The following is a 20,515-nucleotide window of genomic DNA, read 5'->3' as shown; positions in this document are numbered from 1 at the left end:
GAACACAACAACAAATGCACCCTCTCCAACCCCCAAAAACAAGCCCATGTGAAAAACAGTTTTGTTCTTACAGTAGCTGCGTTTCCAAATGTGTGCAAAACCTTCTCGATATTCTGCTAATATCGAAGAACAGCAATTGCGATGTTTCTACTGAATAAGAAACAGAATTAAAATCACATGTGAATAAGTCTGTGTACGCGATAAGTCATTTAAAAGTCATGGTGGCGATTGATGTAAACAGTTACAGGAGATGTATTCATATTTAAGCCGCAATGCTAGCGCTCATCAACAGCCAGGAGAGGAGATGCTATTCAGGTGTGGGAGAGACAAACCTATGCTGGGGAGCAGCTATGTGTTTTAGGGAAATTGTAATCGGCAAAAAAAGCGAACACTTTTCAGTAACAAACTCAACATTTGATGAACTTTGAGATGCTGTGAGAGCTTTCGTGGAGCCAGCTGCGCATTGTCACAGAAGGCCAGTGTCTACAAATAAGCGCACACTGCTGTATACAAACTGGCTTGATGTGGAGGGAAAAAAAGTGTTTCCATTGCATTTTGTGAAATTCACAAAATTTGATATGGCTGAAAAGCCACCTCATCTCGACATGAAAACTTTTTATGCAAAAATTTGAGTTTTTTCAAAATTGGCATGTTTCCATTACACAAACTAATTTTGCACAATTCCAATTTGTGTAATTTTCTGGTCAATGGAAACGTTGCTAATTAAAGTTAAACATCCTTCAGTGGTTCGGAGTTATGCTTTACTTTACATGTACCTTAACTTAATTGTTTCTTTTTTTGACAGAGATTAACGAGTGCTTATCACAGCCTTGTCTCAACGGCGGTTCTTGTCAGAACAAGATTGGGTCCTATAAGTGTGTCTGCAAGGACGGCTTTAGGGGAAAAAGCTGTCAGATTGGTAAGGCTTTCCGTAGATCCATGACATTCACAGAAACACAAAAGAATATTCACACGTATATGGCTCCTACATGTGAATGTATCATTTCCTCTAAGACACAAATGAATGCCTCTCTGAGCCCTGCATGAACAAGGGGACATGTGAGGATCAGCCTGGTTCCTACTTGTGTCGCTGTCCACAAGGCTTCAAAGGCCAGAACTGTGAAATAGGTGCAGTGGCTTTTCAACCACAAATATTGTACATTTAGCCAACGATATAAAAGGACGAATTCTACCGATGTGCAAATATCTGTGTGCAGAGCAAGATGGTTGTGAGTCCAGCCCCTGCCTGAACGGAGGCGTGTGTCGGGGTTACAGACAGTACTACGTGTGTACGTGTAAAGACGGTTTCTTTGGGGAACGCTGCCAGATGTGTAAGTAAACTTTGAAGAGTTTCTGATATTTACCTTGAGATTCTCACGTTTATCTCTTAACTCTGTCAGAAACAGTGTTAAAATTGCAAAGGAGTTCTTCCCGTTTGTTTTTAGTCCTGTATCCAATATCTAATTTTGAAATTTAGGTCTTGTGGTTAAAATTAGATTGCAAGGGTAATTTTTGGGCCTATAATCAGTAAAAAAAAAAATTCCAGATTGCACTGCATCAAGAACTGCCATTTATCAATCAAAAATATTGATCCCCAGATATCTTCAAACTGGTTTTTTTTAAAGAGATGCTACACCATGGTAAATATGGTTGCTATCCGAACTTTTTTGGTGCCTGCAGCATTTAGTGAATAAAGATGTACAATTTCTCATTTTAAACATTTGTTACATTGTGTTCTGTTGTGAATAACATATTGCCTCTTGTGATTTGAACGTCTTTGAGTTTTTATTGTGTTCAAAGTTAAAGACCCTTTCTGGCATTCGGGTTGAATTTAACGTCCTCTCCTCAACCATCCACACGCCCTAAGGAGCATTCTGGTCAAAGTTTCTCCTGGGTGTTTCACAACCCCAACTAAAATGCAAAGTAGATCAAGCGTTTGCTGCAGCTGCTTCAAAATTGTGGAATAGCTTACCTCTCTGTGTCCACACTGCTCAGGCCAAACTTTGTGGAATGTAGCCATGTTTGCAAGTCCTAGTTATAAATCAAGTGGTTACATTTTGAGTTGTGGGCGAGCAATGTAAGCCTGGCTGATGGCAAAAAGTGAGCACTGCAATAATCAAGGCGATGGGTAATAAAAGCATCTGACTGTCTCTGTATTGCTGTTGGAGGCAGTATTAGGCTTAACTCTTGTCAGATGCCTTAACTGGAAAAAGAATTATTTTACAAAGTTGACTTGACAATCAAGTTTTAATGCAGGATCCATTTTTATCCCCATATTTATTATAAGGCATTTCTAATTGGACGCCAAGTAAGATAGCTCAGCCCGAGGACAACGTGATAGGTTGGGACAAGATGATTTCAGAGTTTTTCTCGTTAAAATTTCAGTGCCAACAAAATCCTACTGTAAACAAGACAGTCAAGATGATGATGGACAGAACACCCACTAAGGTTTAAATGCAATGCGCAAATTAATTTCACACTGTAAATCCAAAAGTGGTTAAGAAGGACAGAAATAAAACCTCCTTGAACTGTTGTAAACGCCAGCATGTCTTCTTAATTGTTAGAGTTGGATATAGTGATAGTATGTTTACCGGTAAGTGAGGTACATAAAGTGTGTATTCACACCAGCCCTTTTTAGTCCGCTTTAATCAAATTCTAGTCTGTTTGCCTAGAAAGTTTAGTTCGTTTGGGGTGTGAATACATAATCAAACTCTGATGGGAACCAAAAAAGCGAAATCAGGTCCACCAAAAAGCCTACGTTTCAGTTCAGTTCAGAAGTGAACTCTGGCACGTATCCAATGCATATGCTGCCTCTGGTCAGCAAGCGGACCAGAGACCGCTCCAAAAACAGGAAGAGGACTATAGCGCAGGGCATTCTGGGTAAATGCAACCAACACAAACGCAAGAGTGTAATGTTAGAGAAAAGGCTTATAGTATTTGACCAAAATCAAAAATAAATCCTGCAACTGCTACAGTTTGAGGCTACTCCATTTTTGTTTACATTTTGTGAAGAAGGAATTTGCACTCGACTTCTTTGGAGGTTTCTGTGTCCCTTCCTTCAGTGGTTCTTGGTGCAGCGCCACCACAGGCGAGGGTGTGAACAGCAGTTTTTCAGTTGGTTTGGATCGTTTGACACAGTGCAGCGTGAAAGCAAACCTCACTAGCTGAAGATGTAACAAGTTTTGTAATTTTGGTCACAATCAAACAGAGTCTACCGGACTATCAGGTGTGAAAATACTCTACAAAAAATTTTTTGATACATAGTAGCAAATGGAGTAATCGTGACAAAGCAAAACGGAATATTTTAAGTCCATGTGGTCTTTAATTCCATGAAGTCAATTAATTGTAAAAGCAAAACAGACAAAAACCTGTTCTTTTTGGTTTCTTGCAATTCCATACGTTCCTCGTCTTATTTTTTTTGTGGTTATACACACAACACATATCTATTTCCACTTAATGTTTAGCATTAAATGGGATTAACATAACTTTTAGTTGTTACATGAACTACAGTATCTTATTGCCACTGTTTGTCTTTGTCACCACCAAGTGGAGGACCCATGTGTGCTGAAACCTTGTGGAACTCGAGGCAGCTGCTGGAGTGACAGGAGAGGAAACTACAACTGTGTCTGCAAAGTGGGCCTCACAGGCAAAGACTGTGAGAAAGGTCAGTAAGGTCAACAATCAGACTGCACTCACAAATTTATAAAGACAACAATGTGGTTACGGAGCATCATAACGGATTTGTAACCCTTTGAACTTTTTCACATTTTGTCAGCTAAAAACCACAAACTTTGATGTATTTTATTTAGATTTTGTGTGATGAACCAATATGACATGGGGATTTTAGGAATAAAAATCTTATTAAACTTGCGTAATGTGATACCCCTAGTGCAGCCAGTTATCTTCAGAGGTGGCCGAGTTGGTAAACACAGTTCACCTGTTTTTCATTGAATTTCAGCATAAATCCAGCTATTCCATGAAGGATTCAGAGAACATTAGTAAATAATCAAGGTCAACAAGGTGATCAGGTAAAATTTTACTTTTAGCCCCACGTGCAAAAAGGTTTTCTATCTCCAAAGTGTAGATCTAAATCCAATTGAGAATCTGTGGCAAGGCGTGGAAGTCGATCTTCAAATCCATACCAACTGTGTTTGATTCTCTAGATGTGCAAAACTCAAACATCTGCACCTGTAATTCCAGTAGGGGGGGCGAATACATATGCATACCCATACTTCTCACATTGTTTATTGTGAAATATTTAAACCACAGATAATATTTCTTCCACTTCACAATTACAGGCTACTTTGTATTGCTCTGTCACATTCAATCCCAACAAAACACACTGACAATTTGGGGGTTTTATATTGCAGAATGTGACAAACAAATTAAATTCATAATTTAGTCAATTAGTAAGTTAAATAACTTTACTCTTTGAAGAATATTGAATAAATGATTTACATTTAATTTCCCTTTAGGATCAATAAAGTACTGTATTTTTCAATTTGAAATACTTTTTCAAAGCACCGCATTGTGTAGAATAAAAATCCAAGGTTGCTGCTGTTCCCAGACCTGTTACCCCCGTCTGGTCTCCATGTACTGCGCGTGGAGGAGAACGAGGTGGAACTGCGCTGGGATCAGCCAGACCACTCCCACCGAGTGCTCAGCATGTTCGCTGTGACCTACGCCCCCCTGGGCAACAGCACCCCCAAAACGGACTACCTGGACAAGCAGCGCTCCACTCACGTTCTGCGGGACCTGGATCCCGGCATGCTGTACAACATTTCCACCGTCTCCATCAAACTCAAAGCCTACGGCAACGACACGAGCCAGCCTGCCACTGCGCTAATTCGCACAAGTGAGCATCTCCTTATGATTTTTTTTTGTTTTGTTTTGTTTTCTTTGTGTGTGTGGGGTTTTTTTATGTAATAATTTGAGTTTCAACAATCAAACTTTCTGTGCCAGGACCGCAGCGGGTGGAAAAGCTGCAGCTGCTCAATGTGTCGTCCTCGCAGGCCTGGCTGAGCTGGCTGGTCGAGGCTGCTCATCATGCAGCCGTCAGCAGGGTGCATGTCTCTTTAATGCCTGCAGATGGGACCGAGCCTCTCACTGTTGCACTCAACTCGAGCGTCACTGAGCACACTTTCAGGTAAGACTTTGCACTAAATATTCCAGTGGCACTGCCGCAGCTCCATTTTCATCCACTAGATGGAGGTGTTGATGTATTGTACAAGACAGAGAGTCCCTTTTAGCAGGCAGAGGGAGGAACTTTCTCCACAAATGTAAAGTTTCAAACAGCTCTGGACAAAACTAAGGATGAGTAAACGCAACCTGTGTCCCTCCTCGTGTTTCACAGTTCATTACAGGCTGGTCACATGTATACAGTGGATGTTTTGACTCAAAGTGGGATCAGGCCAGATGAATTTCCTTCCACCAGTCACTCAGCAGGACCTCTGCAATTCTGGACAAGTAAGTAGACAGTTTCTCAAACACTACTAGGTTTCAACATTGTTTCAACAATCTTTCCATTCACAAAGATTACCAGCTCAGAGTTGTTGTACAGAAAACAAATTATGTAAGCACTTTGAATCCTTATCCTAAACACCCAGGATCTGACCAGAGACAAAATGTGTATTCTTAATAGGGATGCCAGTTATCCGTTGAGTTGATTGATTTTATCAGTCGACTAATGATTAATTAATAAGCAGCCATTTTCTGAAAAACCTGAGTGTTCTCTTGCATAAAGAGGGCAGACCGTCTTTTCATAACATCTGCTACATTTTTTAGAATATGCTGAATTTCAAAAAAGGTTTCAGCATTTTGTATCCTCTATGTTAAATACTGACTGAATAAATACAAAATTGCACTTTTCTTATGGCTTATGTGCATCCATCACATTAATGGCATCATCACATCCTCATTTTTGAAGCACATCAGCACTATTATGGTGAGACGTAAGCAGCTTGTTGAGTGTTTATATTTCAAATCAAAACCATATAAAGTGCAATTTGTACTGGACTGTTTGGACCGTTTTTCTTTTCCATTTTGTCATATCTCCACCATCTTTGTTTCTGTATCAACTGGCTCCGCTGAGGGATGGCCAGTGGTGCCCTGAATAGCAGCTATCTGCTGGATAGCTGCCAAACTACAACACTAAAAGAAGGTCTAAGTGGACGTTACTAGTTAATTGATTGGAACTAATTTAATCTAATAAACCATTAATCGACAATTAATCTGAAGTCGATTAATTGTTAGCATCCCTAGTTCTGACTTTTTTGTGAAGATGTCTGTGGAGGACCTTTCCCTTGTGCTATGAGAGATTTATATGAATTACTGAGGCAAAAAACACAAGTCCAAAAAAATTCAGAGTCTGACCATTTAAATGTTTTACCCCCAGGGCCTTATCCCCCACAGAATCTTTCCCTGTCGCATGTGACCCCCAATTCAGCACTGATCACCTGGAGCCGCCATCCGCGACATGTCCCAGATGGTTTTGTGATCAACGTAACCCGTGGTCTGAATACCAGGAGTCGCTTCCTGCCTAATGGGAAGTTAGGTTCGTACACACTCCGTGAGCTGACACCAGGACATCACTACTACGTCGCTCTCATGTCTGTCAAAAGCACGGGACAGGAACAGATCCACAGCATACCGCAGCACTTATCTTTTACCACCTGTGAGTTATCATGCCTACTGCTCTGTCTCTCCACAAATGTTAATGCGTTACATTTGAATTACTCTGCTGCTGTTTCCTTCCGCTAACCTAGTGCCAACGCAGGTCAGACCTGGGAGGAGGGAGCGGCCCACGGTAATGGGACGTGGGATCCAGACTGTGCGCGTATTTCCCACATCTCACCCTCAAGACCTGGGCGGCAGCACGGAAATAAAGAACTCAGAAGAGCTGTTCAGGTATTAGCAGGCGTCTGATTACAGTCCACTCGACCCTAAAACACGAACATCAGCAGCAGGTCCACTGTAAAAGCTAAGCAGTGTTTGTTCCTGTGTTGCAGATACACTGAGCTGGTTGACCGGAGGGGGAAGATAACGGCTAGGTTTTCCCACTTAACGCCGAAAGTGATCCGACATCGTACCAGTAAGTTTAAACGATCGCGTAAATATTTAAGAGATTGAAGAAGTTTTACTTTAAGATGATAGTTCCAGTCTCCTCAGTATGCTTTGTACAGTTTATTATGTTAGTCGGTCAATTTTATTTGCATTTCAGCAACAAGGCAGTTCAAAGTGCTTCACACCTTAAAAACATAATTCAGTAACCAATTATGAAACAAGCAATAAACATTACATTTTGTCAGAGGCCATCATCAAAATAATCAAGCAAATATGACTCAAATATGTTGATCAATGTTCCAGTTGTTATGAATCAAGGCTCTAAGCAAGGTGGGGATTTAGCCTTGATTTAGAGGAACTCTAAACTAGAACAACTGGAATTTTTATTTTATTTTAACATAATAAAATTTAGAATTGAATGTTAAAACCACAAACCGGTGGGGTTTTATGTGACGCACCAACACAGGGTATTGCACAATTGTAAAGTGGAAGGAGAAAAATAGTTTTTAATGTTTTTAAAGACAATTGGTTGCACATAAATTTATTCAGGGGTGTCAGATTATAGGGTGAGGGATGACAAATGAATGTCACACATTTTAGGTTTTTATCTGTAAAAATGTCTGAAAACCATGCTAACTTTTTCTGGCAGCTTTTTTTCTTCTATTAGTTAATTTTCTATGGAGGATTTTGGACTTTTTTTTTTTTCACTTGCTGTAGCATATAGGCTAAACAGTAAAACCTTTTTCCAGATGTTATCGTTTGCTCTCGAGAATACATTTCCTCTTTAAGATTCTCCTCCACCTTGTAATGGCGTTTCGACAAAACATCGTTTCAGGACAAGGAATGTATACAGTCCCTGCCAGTCCCACATCTAAACTCTGTCAGAGTCATCATGGAGTAATTCGTTCATTTCCTCATTTCGCAAAGATACATGACAGGAAATGTTTCTCTCTTTTTTTTTTTTTCTTTTTGCCTTGCAGGACTTCCACCTATCAGATTAGAAAAGATGGAAGAAACAACAAACAAACTTAGCCTTGCATTAGAGATGGAGGAAAAAGCTTTGAGAACACATCCTGGTAGGTATTTCATTGTACACTCTCTCTCTTTCTCTTTTTTAATTTAAATACTTTAGCAAAAAATAAAGCACAAGATTCCTCTTCTGGTGCACTGGAGTAGAGCTGGAATCTGTCAGCGGACGGTATCAGCTGTGGAAGATGTGAACTAGTGGGCCTGAAACATGAGACTGAATCTCATTCTGCTCCGAGGGTTTTAATGGCAGCTGCTGTCTTTAGAGTCGCCCCAGGACTGCCGCAGTCTGCCCTGCCAGAACGGAGGGACGTGTGTGAACGAAAGGGGCTCCGTCGTGTGCAGCTGTGCAACGGGTTTCAAGGGCAGACAGTGTGAACTGTGTAAGTATGTGTTTGTCTTCTTATACTCCACATACAAACCGTGTGATTCAGACTCTGATCCCAATTGACATTGGTTTTTACGTCTTGTGTTTATTCTCAGTCTTTAGTCATGCACACTGTGAAACTGGTACTTAATTTAAGCTCCTGCTGATTTATTTCCAGGTTTAAGTTCTCACCTACCGTCGGTCGTAGTGAGTCTTATGAATCTGAAATAAAGTGTATCTGTTCTAGTTGGATTTTCAGGCCTTCTGGTTGAGAAAGAAACATTTTCTCTGAAAGAAAACAATCCAGGTCAGGCTAAAATCTCCCAGAATAATTTGGGAGAATGTGTGACACTCTGAAAACAATGGTGGTGGCAGCATCATGGTGTGTGGTAACTTTTCTTCAGATAGAATAGAGGTTTTTGTAATTAAATCCCATTTTTTGAATTTTGGTTTTCATCCCCAAACCTTCAGGTGTCAAAGAGAAATTTTTAAAAGTCAGCATCACAGTGAGTCCAAATCCACGCAAGAATGGCTTAATGAGAGGAAAGTTAAAGTTTTGGAACGGCCAGCACAGGCCTCAGAAGTAAATCTGACTTTTACAGCCAAGTTGTTATACCTTCCAGTTCTATTTTGCCCTCAGATGTGTTCATTTATATGTTGATTTATGCAGGAAAACTGTTAAACTATAGATATATATTTTTAATAGAGCTGGTAGACAGTGGTGTGTACAACTTTAAGCGAAATTGTGGTGTCACAATCTAACTCATAATTATGCTTCAAAATTAAGCATTTTTCTATACGAACTATAAAACAAATAATTTATTTCTTATTTAATACTTTCCATTGTTCAGCATCTGAAATATTATATTCTAAAGACGTAGTCAGTTTTCATTGGGTAATTTTTAGACCACGAGTCCCAGTTTCCGATCAGTTTTAACAGGAATTTGCCATTTTATATGGTAAAGTGATTCGTGAATGTTACAAAAGTCATGAACAACGGTTCATTTCTAACTGTTTTTTACCTTTCCGTGTGTAAGAATTACAGAAACTCATTTGTTTACATCATTATCGATTTGGATGCATTTTCAGTAGTCAGAGAATTCAAACCCCTTTAACCTTTTTGCGTTTTGTCGTGTCACAATCACAAACTTTATTTGTGCAGGGATTTAGGGAGAGAATCCCAAAAACAAATCCAGTCCAACCAATTTAATAAGGAAGTAGATGATCTAGTGTGATCAGCTGTAAATACACGCCACAAACCCAAGCATCTTTTTCCTTCCACTCTGCAGTTATTCACTTCTTTTTGTTGATCTAAAACAAAGTCTCACAACAAAATTCATTATTTCTCGTGGTTGCAACGTGACAAAATGTGAATGTTTAATGGGTGCAAATACTTTTGCACACTGTACACTTGGTGTTCAAGCGTCATTAAGAATGTTGAGGCAATGAAAGATTGAAAAAATGTTAAAGCAGTATGACACCTAAGAATCAGCAATGACCTCTTATATCAGCTAACTACTATAAAAGATAGTTCCTAAAGATTATAAACTGCTTCCTCTAATTAATGAGACAATTTATTAATAAACCCGCTGAAGAATAATGTTCCAAAACGTACCTTAGGACAAAAGATTTCATCGTTGTTGGGCAAAAAGCCTTTTACATCTCCATTTTCTTGTGAAAATGATCTCTATTGATCTCCGTTTACAACTGTTTGTTGTTCAGACAAACATAGAACATATGCGTTCTTTACAACTTCTTGGAGCCAAAAAGGCACAAATGAAAAGTACCGAAAAGTGTTAAAAAAAAAAAACAGCTGCCGACCAGAATACGCTCAAGTGAGGGAACACACTTTCTTAGCCCTTTACTAAAAACCCAGCTCTGCCAAAACAGAGGAGGATTTACGAGTTTGAAGAACACGTTGATGAAGGAGACACTGGACATACCCGTTGCTCCCCTTAAATCTTGCTCTACACCCAAATATCCAGTGTCAGGGTTGTTTAAACATTCCTGTCCTAAAACCCATCCGTCAGCCAGCGAGAAGGGCCCGGTTCCATCCCGCAAGACCCTTAAGCCATCTTGCAGGCTTTATCCCCTCCTGGCAGCTCTTACGGCATTCGTGTGTCCGCTGTGTTTCAGTGTGCCAGCGAGTGCCCCACCCATGCACCCGGCTCTTCTCCGAGACTAAAAGCATACCTGTCTGGGAGGGCGGAGTGTGCCACTATCAGTGAGTCCTGCTACTTTGTCTACTTATGCAGATTCAGGATTATGAGGAATGTGGGGGGCTTTTCATTTCCCAGCAGATCCAGTGAATATGAGCTTTTCTTCCTCGCAGGTACAAAAGGACATATAAGGTACAGCAGGACGTGTGCTATCAGGAGATTTGTGAGCCAGTGAAAAGTCAAAGTAAGCAATAACAAGCTGTCTGCTCACAAGTAAGTTTATAGTCGTCTAACTAAATTGAAACTTGTATTTTCTTTCCTAACAGCCGGAAGAGCAAGCAGACACCAGTAATAGTGTTTGTTTTTTTTTTTCACAAGAAAAATCAAAGTAGGTTTTAACATCCTTTCTGCATGCCTCAGCAGAACGGCACATTATTTTCAACAAAACAAACTAAAGTTTCTCATTCTTTCCTCTAGAGCAAGCTGGATGCTGATGAAAGTCATCACTGTCATGTGGAGAACCTCCTAGCTACATTTTTGGTGTATATAATCTACTTGAATTGTCTGATTATGGTGATTTTTTTTTTTTTTTTTTTTTTGTCCTGAGAACCCCTGTCAAGACCCACCGTAACCATTTCACAACCGTTCGCTCATCCGGATACAGAACTTCCATCCTCGAAGTTTCGTTTGCAGGAAAAGGAAGGGATCGACGGACGACTGACCCCCACGTTATTTATGACGTTTGCTGGCAGATACTATTTTCACACTTTTTAAGCAAATTTGGATAAGAGACCTTATATACCTCATTTCCATGCAGAGACACAAGGAGAGGGTTTGATTTGTGCTCCAGCTGCAGGTTTGTCCCTCAGGGAAATAATCACAGAATGCCCAGAGTCCCTACATTTTCCTCATGTGTCCTTATGAAATAATAGAAAATGTACAATACATTGTCACCACGGCCCATGAATTGATCTCCTCTGCCCTGTGTTTTCTATGTAAAATATCTTACTCTGTCTTAGCGGGCATCGCTGCTTGATACTCTGTAAATAGTGTTTATAGATCATTTTGTAGGTGGATATTTTATTAATAAAAATGGTAAAAATGGTTTGAGATTTCTTTGTCCTTTCTGAATGTCTGAAAATAAGTGGCTTTTTAAATTATATCTTTGAATAAAGTCCTATATTTTTAAGTCAAGCCACTGAAGATGGTTCATTTTAAGTCTGGTGAACCATTTGTGTGTTTACTTGGCAATATGCTTTGGTTCATTATTCCAATAAAAACATGCAATCGTGACCCATTTTCAGTTTTCTTTAGCAGGGGCAAGTAGGTTTTTATCTGAATTGTCCAGTCAGCATATTGATATCATCTGACCTTTGTGAAAACTTGGTGACATCAGTTTTAGATTTATTTCAAAGAGATTGTTGGCAGTAATTGTGCCATTGGATATTAATCTGTATATAAATGTTAATTTGTTAAATTCAAAGTTAGATTTATTTTAAAAAAAACAAAAACGTGTGAGACAATGTTATAGAATTGTATTAATTTTTTTTTTTAAGGCTTGAGAGAAATCTTTTCCAGGGGCACCACTCTCTGTAGTCGTTTCATTCTACGGTACCCTCAACAAACAAAATATGGAAAGGGTTATTGTCATTTTGCGATAAAATGTGAATTTTGCATTTATTTTCCTTTTTATATGTAGTAGCCTACACAGCCCACCTCCTATTTCAGACTTGCCGTAATTATTATAGGAAATTTGAGTTCTGGCTTTAAGGATCCTATTTTTCTAAAGCACAAGTCGAGGTGAAGTCCTGCGTTCGCACTCTAAAACCTAATCTCTTCATAATTCAGTTAGTGCATATATATACTGTATATGTACGAGTGTTTAGTGTAAAATACCATAAGTCGAGTATATCTAATAATGTGATTTACTAAAAAGTATCTACAATAACTACTTAAAAGTTGTCTAAAACGATACTTTTAATCTTACAAATGCGCCTCATTGGAACGCATATTCCAACATTTACAGAATAGTCAGAACATTTATGGTTCTTCGTTTTAACTCGAACGTACCTGAATCGGACGTGCTTCAGAAATATTTCCCACAGCACCTGAAGGCGGCACTCAGCTCCTGCGGTGGGAGCAGCGAGCTCTCCGCGGCCCCCCTCCTCCCTGCTCCGAGTGAAAACTGAGACAGTGAGGAAAAAGCAACGGGAGGACATACCAAGGAGGGAGAAGGCTTCATGTATTAGCGACTCTACTGCTTTCGGGTACTTTTTTTCCACCCTTGTTTCGTTTTTAACCGCACAAATCCATGTGCATCAATGTGGCGATATCCAGTACGTCTCTTATTCGGCTGGAAAACGTCGTAAATCTGAGCGCGAGCACGGTGAACGACAGTCTGACCGCCGAGGGTTAGCACAACTAAACTCAAGTTAGCCTCCTCTGGCTAACTTAGCCTGTTTCAGCACGAAAGAAAAGACTTAAAAAAAAAAAAAAAAACAACAGATTTGTGGCTAAAATAGCTACAGTAATTAGTGACGCTGCGGCGTAATTTAACTCGTAATGTTTCCTCCACGGATTAACTTCACGGACGGATGAGAAAGAAACTATCGACGGTGGAGGAGGGAACACAACAGCGAGCCAGACGACCACTGCTATGTTGGGGTTGACTGTGAGCGCTGGCAGCCCGTCTGAGAGCCGGGGCTGGCCTCACTCGGTGCTGTGGAGGCTCGGGGGCTTCTTCTTCCTGCTGCTGCTGGAAGGCGCCGGCTGCCTCGCCAGCCACAGCATTCCCTCAGGCGTCCACATCAACAACAACAACCCTCGTGTCAACATTTACATGAGCGTGGAGGAGGTGAAGAAGTTTCTAGGTAAGTAGGCCTTGGTATAAAGTCAGCTGTGAATGTATCCCAGTCTGCCTGTGTTTCTGTTTAAGGTATTCATACTTAGACGTTGGCGCCTCTTATTGGGATGTGATCAGATAAACACAGCAAAAACAGCAGGTAGCTAAGGTGAGGGGAAAATGAGAAAAATAAAATTTTATTTTGATACCAATGAATAAAACACATTTGCGAGCAAGTTACCCAAATAACACAACACATACCATCCACACGGTGAAGCATAGTGATGGCTGTCATTCTGTGGGGTTGTTGTTCTTCAGCTGGGTCAGACTTAATAGAGCTAAATACAGAGTAAAGCACAGAACTTGAGAAAGTGGGAGAAGTTCACCTTCCAGCACTACAGCCGAAGCTACAATCCCATTTTTCTTTAGATCAAAGCATAATCACGTATTAGCGATTACCCTCTCAAAGTCCTAAATCCAGTTGGGACTCTTGGGCAAGCCTTTTCATCCAGAACGACTGAGCTTCAGCTGGAAGAATCAGCAAAAACTTCAGACTCTATGGCATATAAGCTGGCAGAAAAAAGAACCCCCAAGACTTTCGGCTGTAATTGTTTTATTCAAAATATTGGCTCAGCTAGGCTAAGTACAGAGCTACACTTCTCTGATTATTTGTTAAAACTGTGTAATTGTCCTACCTTCTTCTCAGTTTTGCGCTACCTTGTGGTTTGTTTGACATATAATTGGAATAAAATGCGTTGAATTTGTGCTTGTATGACAATATCTTATTTTCTTATGAAGTCATACGTGATAATAATTAGAAAGAAATGTAATGTAATTATGGTTTAGTCTTTTGCCTGTAGAAATCAGGATTTGCTTCTTAAATACAGGCCTGAAAGGAACGATTATTTCAGTAATTGATTGTTCTGTAGATTATTCTGATGATTAATTGAATAATTATCACATTCTACAGATTGTGGTTTCTGAAAAGATAATTCTAATCTACGTCTGCAACTAAGGATTATTTTAGTAATCAATAATCGGATAGAAAAAATCAACGCAAATTTTTCATTTAACCGCTTAAGCTTATTTTATGCATAAAAATACAAAGAGATAAGGGTCATTTTCAGCCTTCTGTGTAAGTGCAGTCAGTTCAGTGTCTTAATCTGAAATGAAATCATCTTTGTGCAAGTTTTTTTTATTTATTATTTGTTCCTGCTCTTCTCTTCAGGCATTTTTGCTGGCTATAAACTCACCCCGATTACCAGACGACTATATGTAGCAGAGTAATTCACACTTCATTAAAAAGGTTTTTCAATTTCCACTAAAGAGAAGGAACAAAATGGCTTTGAGGCTTGTTTGATGTTTGCGTAAAAATAGGGGGGAAAAAACCATACACAACACAAACAACATACAACCTCCAAATCCTACACTTTGAAGCCTCAGGAACAAAATAGTTTATGACGTGGTCGTCTGTTTTAGCACAGCTGTGTACGCTGTTATTCATATCTGTGGTGCAGTGTGTATAATCATCGGCCATATCAGTCATTTCAGCCATCTATGGTTTCAAAAAGACAAAAAGTGACGAAGCTGTGAATTACTCTGGATATTTGATTGTTTTTTTAAATTTTTTTATTTATCTTCTTTGCATGTAACGGCATGAGGTTTTTCTCTTCTTGGAGGCCAAGTCTAAGTCTGTGTATGCATTGCTCCTTAGCTGTTGTTATAGGGTTTAAACTGTGTGGGAGTGGCTCCTTACACATTAACACAGAAACTGAAGCAGCGAAATCAGAAGAAGGCTTTCTACTTTTGCCAGAGTTCCGTCAAAAATGAGTTTTGTCATCAACCTATAACCGCGTTAGCATTTGTTCGTGGGTCAACAGCGATACCTTCTTCTATTTAGTGGATTTATCAGCAAGTGAAAGTACATGGTGTCACAAGACTATGGTGTTACCATAGTAATTGATTTGTGGTTTCACAATACCATAGTCTTGTGACACAATAGTTACAAGACAATAGTCTTGTGTTATTCAGTAATCTGAATAGCAGCAGTTATTCAGACCTGCTAAGCATCAAACAGAAGGACTGGTTTGCTTGTGACTATATTTAATTTGCTTTGATGCTTCAACTCATTCAACACCAGACTGAACAGCCATTGTGAAAGGGAAATGCGCCATCATCCAGTATTTATGCTTTAACATATTCAGATGTAATAAAAGGAACATCTGGTGGCTCAAGTCAATACTGCGTCAAACTTTGACAGTCCAACTAGGAAATGACTGAGTAAATCGTGGCCATTATAAGATGCAAGGAGCATACTCTTTCTAAAAATGATACTCTACCTCAGTTCAGGTTTGCAAAGTTACATATGAAACCAAACGACGTCTTAAATTATGTCATTTGAAAATACGGCCAGAAAGTTTGGCTACAGTGAACAGAATATCAGCACAAACATCATTCTATCGATTGATCTGCTAAAAAATTGGCACATTGTGTAGCTTTTTCAGTTAAATGCTTAAGCCTTTTTTTTTTTACACAATATTAGAGATGCATTAAAAGATGCAAATAAGCCAATAATTCAATTACTTTTATAAATAAGAAGTCAAAAATGTATGTTATTGCCTAAAATGGAATTACATAACATTCCTTTTAGTGAACGCTTGATCATTTGTAGCAAAGGATGCATCTACAGCTAAAAGAAAAATACTGTTTACTAATCTGTTTATTTTTTGGATTAATTAATGCATAGCAAAAGGTGCTTAATTGATTTATTTTTTTTTATTTAAAGTGTATATTTTTTTTGTCCAGTTTTGGCTTAACTACTCACCTGAGTGTGTTATTCTATCAGCAAATGTCTATTTTTGAGTCTGTGTGCTCCACATAACGGTTAATTGTCGACTAAAGTAGTTGGTGGCTGTTTGTGTTATCAATTAATCACTATTAATTTCCATAATCATTTCAACCCTGCTCAAAACCTCAACAAACTAAGTCAAAATTGATTCTTTTTGGTAAGGTGTATTGTGTGGAGATGGAATTCTATCTGAACAGAAACTTGTTTTATTACTTTTATTAGTTAAATGAAATGTTACAGAAAATATACTATGCATTATTTAACTAGGATAGAACATTGAAATGACGCAAAATTGAATTTGGCAGGTCAGACTTGAAAGCAAACAAGAAGCCGGTGTCGGCCACAACGACGCCTGATAGGTGCAACTGTAAAACAATTGAGTTTTCCTGAAATATTTCAGACAGTCATACGAAAACAGTACACTGATTTCAGGGACTTCAGATTCAGCTCAGGATATTACGTATCTGTTTCTATGGTAACTGATGGAAATCTGACCTGGTCCAAAGCAGCTTGGGGTTCCACTGTAGCGATCAACACCATGAAAGTGATGGAGAGGTTGAAACTCGCTGTTAGAATCTAACAGTCTGCAGATACTAAATAAACATGATTACATTGGTTAAAGCACCAATTCAAACCTGTTTTCTTGGTTGTCTGTCACACATTTCAGCAACAAGGCAGTTCAAAGTGCTTAACACCATAAAAACATCATACAGCCACCAATTATCAAACAAGCCACAAACATTACATTTTGTAAAATGCCATCATCAAGTGAATACACATCAAATATATTGATCAGTATTCCAGTATCAACTCTAAACTGATTTTGGTTTTAGCCTTGATTTAAAGGAACTCAGTGTTTCAGCAGTTTTGCAGTTTTCTGGAGGTTTGTTCCAGATTTGTGGTGCATAAAAAACTGAATGCCGCTTCTCCATGTTTGGTTCTGGTTCTGTGGCTGGAGAGCAGAACCAGAACCAGAAGACCTGAGAGGTCTGGAAGGTTGATACAACAACAACAGCAGGTCTATAATGCATTTTGGTGACCAGCATATACAATTTATTAGTTTTCTATTGCTTAAATCAGAATCATTAGTGTTGGATCTCACTCCTGTTTAACATTGGGTTTCAGCTCTCCCCTCCATTGTAGCTACAGTCCAGAAGAACATTTATGTTTCTCTACATTTTTTTAATGTTTTACTGGTGAAACTTTGAGTCAGTTTTACATTTACTCCCCTCCTGCTCGTTCATATTTTCTCTGTGCAGAGAGCGAAACACTGAGGCACTTCTCTAAGCATCTCTGGTTGATGCAGTGTTCGCATAAATTTTCTGCTTTTGGAGCAGATGATAACTTTCCCAAACAGCCCGACTCCCCAGGGTTCGGTAAGGAAAACATCCTACCTCAGCTGAGCCCTGGTCCGGGGCTGACGGACCGGCGGCATCCCTTAATAGCTTTTCCATGTGACTAACGTGTACAGTCCTGCTCACCATTATTGGCACCCATGAAGTTTAAGTACATATAATGGAATATTTCCTGAAGGAAATTCATCAAGTGACACAACACTTTACTGCTGATAGCTTGTGCTCGATGCAAAACAGCAAATGATAAAAAACATTTTAAAAGATAAACATTATGAGGAAAACAAAGAAAAACATAATATTTACCATGTCAATGGTATTGGCACCCTTTCCAGCAAATCAGTATGAAAACCCAATTCGGCTCACCTGTTGCAAATCACAAATAAAGATCACTTGTGATGAACTGCCTCCACACATGTGACATGAATTAACCAATGAATGATCATGTTGGTACTTTAAAAGCCACCTGTTATTCCATCTTCACATGTGACAATGGTAAAGACAAAGGAGCTGTCTGAGGACACCAGAAATGCTATTATTTGTAAGCACAAGACCTCCAAAGGGTATAAAGCCATCTCCAAAGACCTAGGTATCCCTGTTTCAACGGTGCGTAATGTTATTAAGAAGTTTTCCAGGCATGGAGCGGTCAAGAACCTCCCTGGACGTGGGGGGAAGAGAAAAATTGATGACAGAAGTCTTCGACGGTTGGTGCGAATGGTGGAAAAAACACCACGTCAAACATCTAAAGACCTAAAGACCAACCTGGAGCAGTCTGGTGTGATTGTTTCAACAAGTACCATACGGCGCACACTAAACAAAGTGGGGCTTTATGGGCGGAGGCCAAGGAAGACCCCATTGCTGAAGAAAAGACATAAAAAAGAAAGCTTGATCTTCGCAAAAGAGAACCTGCACAAACCTCAAGCCTTCTGGGACAACGTTTTATGGACAGATGAAACAAAAGTGGAGCTTTTCGGTAATTCACACAGACAATATGTTTACAGACGGCGCAATGAATCCTTTAAAGAAAAGAACACCATACCAACAGTCAAGCATGGTGGAGGATCCATAATGCTGTGGGGCTGCTTTGCGGCATCTGGTACTGGAGGCCTTGACCGTATCACAGGCATCATGAAATCAGAAGACTATCAAGCAATTCTAGAGCGAAATGTCTTGCCCAGTGTAAGAAAACTTGGTTTGAGGCGAAGATCCTGGGTCCTCCAGCAAGATAATGACCCAAAGCACACCTCCAAAAGCACGCAGGCATGGTTGAAAGGGAAAAAATGGACTGTTTTAAAATGGCCAGCAATGAGTCCTGATCTCAATCCAATTGAAAATCTTTGGAGGGTGCTGAAATCTGCCATTGGAGAAAGGAACCCTGCAAATGTACAAGAGCTTGAGCATATTGCAAAAGAAGTCTGGGAGAAAATGCCACCCGAGAAGTGCAAGAAGCTTATAGATGAATATAAGAAACGTTTGGAGGCCGTCATTGCTGCCAAAGGGTGTGCAACCAAATATTAAGGAGGGGTGTCAATATTAGTGCACATGCTGGTTTTCTGTTTTGTCCTTTGCAATTAAAATATTTATGTTGAAATGGTACTTGTCTTTGTTAAATTACTTTGGACCTCAAATTGAAAGATACTGCTGATTTAAGTTTTGAACATTTCCATTTATTTCTGAAGATATTCACTCAGCTATGCAAAACATGAAGGGGTGCCAGTAATGGTGAGCAGGACTGTAATGAACCTGAAGCTCGTGTTGGATTCACGTTCTTTTCTACTCTTCATCTCCCACATCAGTTCTTGTCTTAACTCACTCAGACTGTTAGGATTTTAATGGCGTTTCTGAGATTGCACTGACATAGTTTATCGTGATTTTGTACAAATTTATTTTTGAAGTCAAAGATTGGGGATTTTTTCCCCCCCAGGTTTGGTTTAACTTCTCTCTTCTTTAGAAGTTAAGCCCGCAGCTCAGCCTGTCTCAATAAGTAATGAATCAACTAATCACATGATAAAATAAAATGAGCTCAATAATTTCCATGCTGATGATTAATATGTTTTTTAAGGGTAATTTTGTTCAAAGAGACATCATGATCCATTGATCTATATGACTTTGTGTTTAATGCCTTGAAATTGGGCCTCTGTCTCTTTAATAAGCTCTTGCTCTTTTTGAAACCCAGCCTTGAGGAAGGCATCACAACTTGGCTCCTCTATTAACTCTTTAACTGTGTTTTTAATCAGGATTGCACTGAGAAGTAGCTGCTGTAATGAGCTCAGCAGTTCCACCAGGTGTTTGCTACTTGCAACTGGCTAGTCTGAAGAAGCTGAGTGGTTGAGTCTCAGGGGAGGGCTGCTCTGTGAGGCGGAAGCCTGGAAACTTCAGGGGAAGCTTTGTCCTCGAAGGTCCAACCAGATGTTTTGGACAGCTGAATGGTTGTAATGGGAGATTAAAGGATTTCTCAAACATGAATGAAATAATCAAAGCAACACTCCATGTATGTTTTTGATGAGAGAATAACATTACAAATGATGTAATCAAAAAGTTGATTTTACATAATACTGCCCCTCTAATGGTGACTAAACAGTGTGTTTAATAATCGGAATGCTGTTTCTTACCATCGTGTGCTGCACCATGTGCTTCATGCTTGAGCCTTTTGGTTTAGTTCTCAGATTCAGAAATACTCTGAATCAAACTGTCCGCATTTTGAACAGCTCAGGGCATGTCGGGTCCTCTCTCTCTCTCTCTCTCTCTCTCCTCCTCCAAAGGCTGAAAGGCAAAGCCCAGGCTTTGAAAAAGAGGCATGATTGGCAGCAGCATTCATTTCCTTCATGCCACTCTTCAAGAATCCTCTGGCCGATCGGA

General features: G+C 39.5%; 2 protein-coding genes across 6 annotated transcripts in view; both read left to right on the top strand.

Moving 5' to 3' along the window:
• The window catches only part of sned1 (sushi, nidogen and EGF-like domains 1), a 39,997-nt gene extending 28,278 nt beyond the window's left edge, over nucleotides 1-11,719 (top strand). For 3 of the 4 annotated variants that reach the window (XM_032572595.1, XM_032572594.1, XM_032572596.1), the window contains 16 exons: nucleotides 806-919; nucleotides 1,015-1,128; nucleotides 1,218-1,331; nucleotides 3,548-3,664; nucleotides 4,568-4,855; nucleotides 4,963-5,146; nucleotides 5,354-5,466; nucleotides 6,395-6,673; nucleotides 6,765-6,906; nucleotides 7,008-7,090; nucleotides 8,043-8,138; nucleotides 8,355-8,471; nucleotides 10,592-10,679; nucleotides 10,788-10,858; nucleotides 10,941-11,002; nucleotides 11,092-11,719. In XM_032572595.1, the coding sequence (XP_032428486.1) occupies nucleotides 806-919; nucleotides 1,015-1,128; nucleotides 1,218-1,331; nucleotides 3,548-3,664; nucleotides 4,568-4,855; nucleotides 4,963-5,146; nucleotides 5,354-5,466; nucleotides 6,395-6,673; nucleotides 6,765-6,906; nucleotides 7,008-7,090; nucleotides 8,043-8,138; nucleotides 8,355-8,471; nucleotides 10,592-10,679; nucleotides 10,788-10,858; nucleotides 10,941-10,966 (1,946 nt within the window). In that variant the 3' untranslated portion in view covers nucleotides 10,967-11,002; nucleotides 11,092-11,719. Of the gene's footprint in view, nucleotides 1-805; nucleotides 920-1,014; nucleotides 1,129-1,217; nucleotides 1,332-3,547; nucleotides 3,665-4,567; nucleotides 4,856-4,962; nucleotides 5,147-5,353; nucleotides 5,467-6,394; nucleotides 6,674-6,764; nucleotides 6,907-6,987; nucleotides 7,091-8,042; nucleotides 8,139-8,354; nucleotides 8,472-10,591; nucleotides 10,680-10,787; nucleotides 10,859-10,940; nucleotides 11,003-11,091 lie in introns of those variants that run through there. The other variant, XM_032572597.1, reaches the window with a different exon arrangement.
• A 1,030-nt stretch (nucleotides 11,720-12,749) lies between these two features.
• ryk (receptor like tyrosine kinase) overlaps nucleotides 12,750-20,515 on the top strand; it is a 44,605-nt gene continuing 36,839 nt past the window's right edge. Inside the window, exon 1 of one of the 2 annotated variants that reach the window (XM_032572304.1) lies at nucleotides 12,750-13,484. In XM_032572304.1, coding sequence (XP_032428195.1) covers nucleotides 13,271-13,484 — 214 coding nt within the window. In that variant the 5' untranslated portion in view covers nucleotides 12,750-13,270. The remainder of the gene's footprint in view (nucleotides 13,485-20,515) is intronic. The other variant, XM_032572303.1, reaches the window with a different exon arrangement.

This window comes from Xiphophorus hellerii, chromosome 9, assembly GCF_003331165.1.
Source record: "Xiphophorus hellerii strain 12219 chromosome 9, Xiphophorus_hellerii-4.1, whole genome shotgun sequence".
NCBI lineage: Eukaryota > Metazoa > Chordata > Actinopteri > Cyprinodontiformes > Poeciliidae > Xiphophorus > Xiphophorus hellerii.
The sequence above is the reverse complement of the archived record's forward strand: the minus strand, read 5'-3'. Positions and strand labels throughout refer to the sequence as shown.